General features: G+C 39.0%; 2 protein-coding genes across 9 annotated transcripts in view; both read left to right on the forward strand.

Moving 5' to 3' along the window:
- CLUL1 (clusterin like 1) overlaps window positions 1-5,337 on the forward strand; it is a 50,731-nt gene extending 45,394 nt beyond the window's left edge. For all 8 annotated transcript variants that reach the window (XM_072411349.1, XM_072411345.1, XM_072411352.1 and 5 more), the window contains 2 exons: window positions 977-1,191; window positions 2,829-5,337. In XM_072411349.1, the coding sequence (XP_072267450.1) occupies window positions 977-1,191; window positions 2,829-3,005 (392 nt within the window). In that variant the 3' untranslated portion in view covers window positions 3,006-5,337. The remainder of the gene's footprint in view (window positions 1-976; window positions 1,192-2,828) is intronic.
- A 2,032-nt stretch (window positions 5,338-7,369) lies between these two features.
- Window positions 7,370-10,590, forward strand: part of TYMS (thymidylate synthetase) — a 13,252-nt gene continuing 10,031 nt past the window's right edge. The window contains exons 1-2 of the mRNA XM_072411354.1: window positions 7,370-7,691; window positions 7,776-7,923. Of these exons, the coding sequence (XP_072267455.1) occupies window positions 7,506-7,691; window positions 7,776-7,923 (334 nt within the window). The 5' untranslated portion in view covers window positions 7,370-7,505. The remainder of the gene's footprint in view (window positions 7,692-7,775; window positions 7,924-10,590) is intronic.

Raw genomic sequence — 10,590 nt, forward strand, 5'->3', positions numbered from 1 at the left:
ATTGTGTGTACAGTTAGATATGTGCCAAAACACATAGAAACACCATGGCATTGAAAGCAGACTCTTGTTTATGCTAAAAGTCCAAAAACTGCTGTTAACAAAATTTTTCATTGTAAATATGCTGACCAAATACTGAAAATAAACACAAGTTAATGGCAAATTGTTAATTAGTACACTTTTTAAATTTAGCTTTAAAGTGTCACTGATGTCAAAAACACAACATATTTATTTTATGTCTTAAAGTGCACCCCCCAAAAAAAATGCAAAAAGGGGTGTTTTTTTATTGCAGAAAGGGCAGAATATGTCTCTTCGTTTCTGGAAGCCAGCTATGTTGGGTTTGTACATTGTGTATAAGTGGATTATATAACTGTGTGAGTGTACACTATAAAACAGATTGTAAATAGGTAGGTATGTTGTTTGATTGGAGCAGAAACATAGCAGGTTCCTTCTGCAGTAAAGATCCTGCCTGCTTGCAGTTTTTAAGTATTTAGTTTTAGTTTGCTTTGATGATATGTTCCATACTCCTGTTTAAAAAATGTTTTCATTTAGTTTTCAAAAATACTTTATCCTTTGCAGAAAATCACATATACCTCATGCCTGTGGCTACAATTCATGCTTCATTCAGAGTGTATTTATTTGTACCCACCCCATTGTGTAGATAGCTGAAACTACTAATGTGAACCGCCAAATCTATAATACATAATACAAGGAATCATGGGATATGAAGTTTTCCTATGACCAGACACCTATGGCCAGTGTTCAGCCAGAAATAGTAAAAAAAAAACAACCAGCAGCCACTATACAGATTGACTGTATAAACAAATATTTTTTCAAAGTAGTTTCAATTTTTAAATACAGGTATAGTATAATATTCTTGAGTAATTTAACAGTAAACTCTGTGGCATACATTTATTTATTCAAGTGTGACATGTTTTTCTATGATATCTCTCTTTTTATTGATATATTGGAAAACAAGAGTGTCCTGATGTGATAGAGCTACACATAAAATCTGAAGCGGCACTGAAGTTGGTAAATGTATCTGCACAGCAATATGAAGATGTTGTACAACTTTCGCAGCAGCATACTGATGACATCTTTAACTTAGTATGTCAAATAAAAGAAGAATACGGATGGGTGGCTGAATATACCAACATGACTTCTGGGACTGAGGAATTGTTCAGCATAGAAAAGGTAAATGAAACAAAATATAACAAAATGAGCAAATGATAATTCACACAATTACATTAAACATTTTTTTCATGGCCCTTTTTGGGGGGGAATTTGAGTTAAAAAGTAGCTCTAAATCCAATAACTAAAATTTAATTTAGGCCTAAACATTTTAACACAGACATCCCATAAACTAAAGTCTCAGACAGACTGCTCTTGTTATTTTTCTGGGCAGTGGCTGAATAAACTGGCAGACATGGGCAGTAACATTACGTCATGCCATGTATGTAGGCGGAGGCCTAGCTCACTCTCACTGCCCACCACTTAAGTCCCTCAGTGGCATGTCTCTTGAACTCTGCACACGTGATGTGAAATCATACATACGGAGAATGGTGAGTCACCAATATGGCTGCATTTGGGTTACTGGGCAATGTCAGGTTGGGAAGGGGGAGTTGTTTGGTTAGAAAAAGGAGAAGGCCTGAAAACAGTACCTGCTAAATAAAATAAATAAAATGTATCTATCAGTTAAAGTCAGAAGTCATTCCAGGGCAGTGCTTGTTTACTTCCACTTAACAGTAATGCTGGATGTTTGTTTTTTTCAACTAACTGATGCAAGGTCATTTTTTTCTCCGACTGACCTATAATGACAGGCAATTTTCTCCCACTGATCTCGGGCCTTGAGCATTTTTTTCCCACACTGACCTTTGACTGACCATTGATGTAGTGTATTTTTCCTCCCACTGAGCAGTGATGACAGTCATTTTTTCTTCAATGTTTATCACACACCTGTACATACAATAGAACAAACTAACTTTCAACAATTTCACTCACAGGGTCTGATTTATGAAAACTCTCCAAGGCTGGAGAGGATACACTTTAATCAGTAAAGCTGGGTGATCCAGCAAACCTGTAATGGATCTGGTCCAGGATTCAAAACATTTGCTAGCAAATAGCAAATGACTTTGAAGAAATCCATTCCAGGTTTGTTGGATCACCCAGTTTCACTGATGAAAGTGTATCCTCTCCAGCCTTGGAGAGCTTTAATAAATCAGATGCACAGTCTTCTCCCTCCCCAATAGTCTGAAGGCTGTGAACTGGCACATTTGATGAGCCCTGTAGTAACAGAATACCAAATGTTTTTTCCATTTTTTTTTTAACACTGCAGCTTTCATTGAGAAAAAATTGGTGATGCTGCCCTTAACTTCCTCACGCTGTCTCTCAATTGGGCTGCTACATTGTTAGCCTGCCATTCATGTCCCTGATTGTGACTACAAGCAGGCATTTAGATACACTGGGCCTGATTTATTCCCTGAGATTGGATATTATGGGTGAACCTGGGTGATCCAACAAACCTGGGATGGTTCTGGTCCAGGATTAACAACATTTGCCAATTAATAGCGCATTCATTTTAAGAAATCCATTCCAGATTTGCTGGATATCCCACCTTAGTCTATCTTCTCAAGTCTTAGACAGCTTTAATAATAGGAGTCTAAAATGTGCAGGCATGTTGGGCCATTGTCACTATCATGCAAGGTGACCTAGGCAGAAGTGTAGGGCTTGCAAGGTCTCCCGGGCCCTGACCACTATACATTACACACACCTTAACTCATTGTTGAACTTCTTTGAGTTACATTGACAAAAGCTTCTGTTTTTTCTTGTAGGTGTCATTAAGTCCAAATACAGAAAACCTGAATGTGTATGACACAGTTGTTGATGTGAGAATCTTCTCTTCCCCAAGTGTTGCAATAAGGCTTCCAGCCAATGCTGACATCGATAGCCAGGAATTCATACAATATGTGGCAAAAAAAGCATTACAATATTACAAACATAACTTTTAGAAGCTGAGCTATGCATCCGTGAATATTTTAAATTTAAGTTCTTTGGAGTTATTTGAAGCATTTCAAAGAGAAATAATATTTTTTCATGATGTATTGTTCTTTCAATCAGTTTGCAAGGGCAGGATTAAAACGTTGTGCCGTAGCCTTGGAGGCTGAAATATATCCTAGCAAGTTGTCACCCGATTTAAAGAACCAGAAAGTATGTTGTAGATATGAATGAACTTGATAATAAAGCAAATTAGTATAAAAGTTTATAAATGACTAAATTTGTTCAGTGCCTGCTATATTATTTGATTTTCCTAGGAGCAATCCTGACTCATAAACTATTATTTTTTAGGCAAAGCATAGGCACGGATATTTATATGGAAATGGGTCAAAATGGTAAAGGTGTTGTCCAAAAATGACTAAAGCTACGTACGCACGTCAAATTTCTCTCGCCCGATAATCGGCTCAGGGCCCATATCGGGCGAGAATCTGACGTGTGTACAACCAGCGTCCTGGCGGATCCATGGACGATGAACGACCAGCGATCCTAATGGAAGTGAAGGGGGGAGAGCGCAGCAGGGTGCCCCTTTGTCCCCCCCCTCCATAGAGCAGAACGGTGCTGTATGTACAGCACTCAATCATGCATCATGCCTACATTAGTCGTTGGAAAGGATCATGAAAGCCTCAGTCCTGGACCAGATCTGTTCCAGGTTTGCTGAATCACCCCGAGTCTCCATTGGTAATCTATTTCTTCAGTCTTGGAGAGCTTTAATAAGTCAGGCCCAATGTGTGTAAAAAACCCAGATTCACTGTGTGAATCAAATTTAATTTCTGTGGTCTCTTCCATTGCCACATCCCAGATGCCGTGGTATACTATAAGCTCCACTCATAGCATCAGGTCAAAACCAATGCCAATGGTAAACACAGATCACAGGAATAAAAAGAACAAAAATTTAGGAGTCAGGTCATGTAGTTACCTAGGCCTGGAGTCAGCATTAGATCCCAGTCTGTATTGCATGATCAAACCATCAAATTGTTCTCCCAAAGCACCTGTGAATAATCATACACGTTTATTTTGTCTCTAACAAAGTGTAATTTGCCAAAGCATGATGAAACCAAATGTTCTTTGTGGTAACTGAAGAAGGCTGGGTTTACCTATTTTTGTATTTTGAGCTTTGAAAGTAAAAACTATTTACTATTACTATTGCAACATTTGAGACATCAGATGAAAATAATTTATAAATTTAAGGCAATTTACAAATGTATCTTAAACTTTGATTGATGCATTTTGTTACTTGTCAGAAAGGTTATTTTATTTCTATATTTTCTGTTCCATATGGTTTACCCTACTGCAAGCACCTATTTAAAATGGACATCAATCACATATTAAACTCTTACACATCACTATTCTCAGCTCTCATCCCAAAACACCAAACCACATTGTTCACAGGTCGTTTATTCTAAATGACTCCCATTTTAGAACTGCATATTGTATACGTACATACATGGGTTTTATCTTCCTGCTCTCATTGTCACTGACTCACTTACTTTATTATTAAGTGTATTTCAAATACATTCAGTGTATATACCGAGGGGCGGTAAGGAATTACACAGGACAGTGATCAGTGTATTATTATATAACACAATTAAATAGTAAAAGAAATCAATGTATAGAAATACTGCCATACTTTGTGGGTCATGTCGGAATGCTCCCTTCAGTAGTTGGTGGGCCCTAAGTACCATACTCCACCAATCAACTTTTACATCTTTTATTTAGAAGAACAGGATATCAGAGTTTCATTGTAAAAGTCCTGAGTCTCTGAGAAGATCATACAAATACTTAATTTCTTAATTTCTTTCAGTGCATCTTGGAACACACACATAACAAATTTTTCCCCATACCCTGTAATAAAAGCAATGCTGCTTGGTATACTGTACACCAGATTTCCATGTAATTGCTTTTAAAATGATGTACTTTCTCAAACATTCCTGTTATGCTCAAAGATGGACATTTCTTTTTTTTTTGGTTATTCTGTCCACGCACAAATTGTAGGACTTGGATTGTTACTTGTAGTAGCGATGTGGCACAGATTCAGTTTTCTTGTGTGACAAGTACTTGTCCAGCTTCGTACTTCCATTAATAAACTATGACCATCCTTCTGGAATTTCTATAAATATGTTTTATTTATTTCTGTAAATACGTTGAATATCAAGAGAAGTACATTTTTCTATATGGTGGTATAAATATAGAATACTGCCTGGGCAGGATTTTATGGATCTATTGTGTATTAATTTATACGACTATTTGTATATCTGCTGCACACCCAATAAATCGACCATTTTTGTATTTTTAACTCTTCTGATAAAGTGTTGCATATTCTTTCACCTGCTAAACCAGTGTTTCTCTACCTTTTTACCATGCAGGAACCCCTTAAAATAACTTTCAAGTCTTCAGGGAACCCCTGCTATAATTACTATATCCACAGATCACAGTATATTAGTGTGGTGACCACTAAAAAGAATGCCTCTTACAATGCTGTCAAGGGGAAAGAATATCACCCTTACATTGGATAGTATGGGTCATATGATATAGCAAGGTCTTTATCAGCAGTCTGATACATAGGAAAATGTAGATGTGTGCGAGTCTTTACCCACTGTACACCAGCTTGCTGCAGGCTGTTCTGCATGATAAGAAAGAGGCATGTTTTTAACACATTGGGCCTGATCCACAACTGGAGAAGACACGCCTTCGCCAGTAATCCCCAGTGATCCAGTAAACATGGAATAGATCTAGTCCAGGATTAAAAACAATTAGCAAATGAATTTTAAAAGAATCCATTCCAGGTTTGCTGGACCACCCAAGTTCACTGATTAAAGTGTATCTTCTCCAGTCTTGGAGAGCTTTAATAAATCAGGCCCATTAAAGGAAGGAATATCATGAGATGAGAGAATTATCTGTGTTGCTACAACACCATTTCTCAGGGCTCTTTTAAACTTTAAGTGCATAAGGTTTTCAGTTTTTGTTGCAATTAACTGCAGACAGCAGCCTATTTCTTTGAATGGGCTCCTAAATGTAGTGCACTGCACACACATTTAGTGCTTCTTTAAAGTGCATTGTGCTTTAATATGTATTCCCGTGCATTCTGGTGCAGTGTATTCTTTTTGTGCATTTGGGATGGATGCCATTAACAATAAAAGACAAACCAGCACACTAATGCATGAGCCCTCTATAATGATGAGAAATACGCATGACTAAAGCTGTTTATAAGGGGATATGAGCACAGCAAACATTTTCAGGCAAGGCAGTTTCAATGCAAATAATTCCATTTACCAAAAAGAAACATTCCATGGAAAATTGTTTATTCCCATGAATAATATTCCCAGTATTTGTCTCCCTCTTCTGGCTTCCTCTGTTTATTGCACCTTATCACAATGTCTGGTATTTCATAATTCTAGTATCATTGTTTTTTTTTGTGTGAGGTGTTTACATGCACAGTAATAATGGGGGGAAAGCTGTATACAAACCAGGGCAATTTATATGCTTTTATTCTTAGATGACTATGAAGTGAATCTGTGTTTGCACTGTTACTATACCAATACTGTAAAGTGCACTTGTCATAATAAATCCTTACCCTTGTGCACTGGGTTTCCATGAGTTCCAGTTTTTGGGGCCCTTGGGCAATTTGTTAAAGTTGAATTAAAGAGTAATTAGGGATAGTAAAAACCTGCTTGCCATCCTCATATGGCCCATACAATTCTCCTACCTGCCTGTGCCCCATTTCATAAACCATATTACATGGCTTGGTCATATGCTGCTCAGAGAGAGAGCTGTACATGTGAGAAATAAAACATTTGTTTATTGGTGTTATGTCCTCCATCACTGGCAGTCTTCCTGGTTTGTTTGCACTGCAGTTAGATGTTCATCTTCTTCTCAGGTTAAAGATCTGGCAATGTCAGGGATACACAAGCCATAGGGATTTACATTTGTTTGAGAAATCTTCCAGTACACTGGAATATGTCTGCTGAATGAGTATATGATACATGAGGAGCTCTCTTACTCCATGACAGATATCCATGTGTTGAAGTGTATCTCTAACGAAAATGCTTTCTCTTAGTTTTGGATAGAGTGGGGAAGGGTAAAGCTCTAGTCAAGGTTTTCTACTATCCAGGGCTCTGTTTGAAAGGTTAATGCAAAAACAAAAGACTGGGATCCTTGGATCTTTTATCTCTCAGTCTAGGTAATGCATGAGGATCCCTCTATGCTCCCCTTGCCCTACCTCCGGCATATCAGATACCACATTCCACCACACTGGGGCATATCAGATACCACATTCCACCACACTGGGGCATATCAGATACCACATTCCACCACACTGTGCCATTTACACCTCGGCCCATCCCAATGATAAAATTCAGTCTGTGGTGTATCCTCCCTGTGATTGAAATTCCATTATTAGAAAGGAGCCGCTCACAGGTATTCAGGGCGGAATATCGCACTGATGGACCAAGTGACAGATGCAGAGCGCGGGAAGGGGGCGTCAGCTGACCTCTCCTCTCTTCTCTGATTTGCTGAGCGCTAGGCGCGAGAACAGGACCGCCAAAACATTTCATATCACTCAGAAAACTCTTCTTGACTCACAGAGACTCCGAACTACAATGCCTGTAGCAGCAGAGGAGACCGTGCCTGTCCGCCCGGAGGAGGTATAGGGGGCGAATGTTGGGCTGGGGATGAATGAGGCGATGTGTGCTGTGTATATATATTCCCGCTCTCCTCGTCTCTCATAGGAATCCAATGGAGTGCAGCCCCACCGTGACGAGCAGCAATACTTGGACCAAATCCAACATATCCTGCTCAGGGGACACCGCAAGGAGGACCGAACCGGGACCGGCACCATCTCTGTGTTTGGCATGCAAGCTAGATACAGCCTGAGGGGTAAGAGGCGCTGATCGGGGGCACTGCAAGTCCCAGCATTGCACAGACTGGCTGCATGTTCTGCTAGTGTCTGCACTATGTTCCTGGGGCACTATGTTCTGTAGTAGTAAGATTTTATTACAAATACATTCTGCTTGCTTCCTTTCACCCACTATATTCTCCCCAGGGGCCACTACAATTCTACAGTCCCCTGTGCTCCAGGTCTAGGTATAACCTTATATAAGTGTGCCTCACAGTTTGTGCTCATTATTATTGGAGCTACCACAGGAAGTGGGAGGAAATCTCCACTGAGCCACAGAATCTGAGGGGAGGTTTATCTCACCAGGAGGCATGGTCAGGCTCTGCTGGGTGTGTCTAGTAAGGTCCATGATGATAGGACGATGACTGAGTGACCCTTTACCTGTTGGTGACCTAGGTTATAGGTAGATGCTTGTCACTATGGTGATGTTTCCCTGCTGTCTGTAATATGTGGCTGCTAGTGTCTACCCAACACCACTAGGGGGCAGGTGGATGCTTGTGACAGTGCCCGCCCTTTTGTGATGAGTGTATTCTACTGCAGCACTCGCCAACTGGTGATTAGGGGCTGTGGGGTCAGGAGAAGGACCCTGATGGGAGGGCACACTGGCCAGAGCAGTGGACCATGTCTTCCGTACTGATCGCAGGCTCAGGGCGGTGGGCGGGTTGTGTCTCTGGACACGACCTGCCCACGCTTCCATTGCAGGCTCAGATCTGCGATAGGATAGTGGGTGGGGTTCTGACATCATGATGTCATGGTTCCCCGTGCATGCACGGTCTGGAGCCGGTAGATTTATTGGTCTGCCCGTCCGAAAAGGTTTATGACCACTGTCCTAGTTATTGCCCACCCTCCCCCTGGTGGCAACTGACAGACAATGCATTAACCTTATCCCCTGAGGTCACTGGTGATCATCCTCTCCTCCAGTATTGTCACATGTGCAGCCTTCACTATAATATTCACAGATCCTGCATCAGAAATCCCCTATCAGATTCTTCCTGGTGTGAGATGACAACATCATTGTCTTCTAATTATGCCTCTGCCCTGTCACATAGGCAGCAGCAAGACACCTTTTTTTTTTTTTTTTTTTTTTTTATTTATTTTTATTGAAGGATATATAATACAAATCACAGTGGTAAATAAAATAACAATGAAAAAAGACATTAATATACATCCTTATTTTTTTTTTTTTTTATAGAAAAGAGGAAAAAGGAAAAGAAAATCACCACTTGGGTGATTGTCAAAATAGAAAAGAGAGAAAAATAGAAAAGAAAATAGTAAGAAAGCAAAATATAAAAGATAAAAGAACAAAAGAATTTAGAGTAACAGAATATATTAACATAAAAAAAACAAAAAAAAAACAAAAATGTAAGCATAAACATAGACCAGCCATTATTAATCTTAAAGGCAAACATATCTGACATCTGCCTAGACCAATTTCAGTGCAGTAGATCTATTTGGGAGAGTTATAAGGAAATGTTAATGGCACACTTCCCATGCTGAAACCAAACTTCCCAGTTTTTAATAAAACATTTATATCGATTTTGAGACAAAGCAAAGATTCGCTCATAGGAGCAGTGATCATTAATATCTTTAACAACCTCAGATATTGTTGGTGTTTGTAGACTTTTCCACTTACGGAGTATAGACATTTTAGCGCTTAGAAGTGCGTGGGTAACAACCACTCTAGCTCTTATAGGAATCTCTTCTATTCCCAAATGGAGAATCGCAAGTTTCGCTTCAGGTTGGATATAACTATGTGAGATCTCCGAAATCAGGACAAAAACTTGATTCCAAAAAGATCTAAGCGATATACACTCCCATAAGATATGGTATAATGAACCAATAGTACCACATTGTCTCCAGCATAAGTTTGATTCGGATCTAGAAAAATATATCATCTTAACCGGTGTTAAGTACCAATGATTTATTACTTTTTGGTACATATCTCAGTGATCCGCACATTTAGTAATTTGGTATGTTGCATTCAATGTACCCTGCCAGATGTTATCAGGTATCTTAATATTTAAGTCTGTTTCCCACTTTTCCATTGTTGAGAATTTGCAAAATCCCAGATTAGAGCTAAGCAGTCGATAAAATTTAGAAATTCCTTTGGTACCTAAGGTTAAATTGTTAAAATAGAAAAATATAGAACTCTCTATAGGGAGTCTATCGGATAGGTCTAAAGTGAGTAGACAATGTCTAATCCTCATATATGTGAAGAACTCTGAATTGGGTAAAGTATAGATCTTTTGCAAAGAGTGAAAAGTTTTAAATTTTTTGAAAAAGTAAAGATCCTTAATTTTAGTAATTCCATAGGAGTACCAGGAAGTCAGATTCAGCTGGGGAATAAATATTTCTAATATCTTCAGTTCTGGAGTAATACGCATAGTAGATTGAGCGTTCAAATCATACATCTGACATTTACTCCAGATATGAAGAGTAGCTTGGATTGTTGGGTATTCATTCGAAGGCATATCAAATCCCATCTTCATGGCTAACAATAATCTTTGAAAACAAGAATGTTTGAGATACGATAACTCCATCTCTACCCAGATTTTACTAGTTTCTTTGTTCCACCAGTGCTTAATTTGTGCCATAATAGCAGCCATATAATAACATTGAATACTCGGCAATCCTAATCCGCCAAATCT

The sequence above is a fragment of the Pyxicephalus adspersus genome, chromosome 5 (assembly GCF_032062135.1).
Source record: "Pyxicephalus adspersus chromosome 5, UCB_Pads_2.0, whole genome shotgun sequence".
Classification (NCBI taxonomy): domain Eukaryota; kingdom Metazoa; phylum Chordata; class Amphibia; order Anura; family Pyxicephalidae; genus Pyxicephalus; species Pyxicephalus adspersus.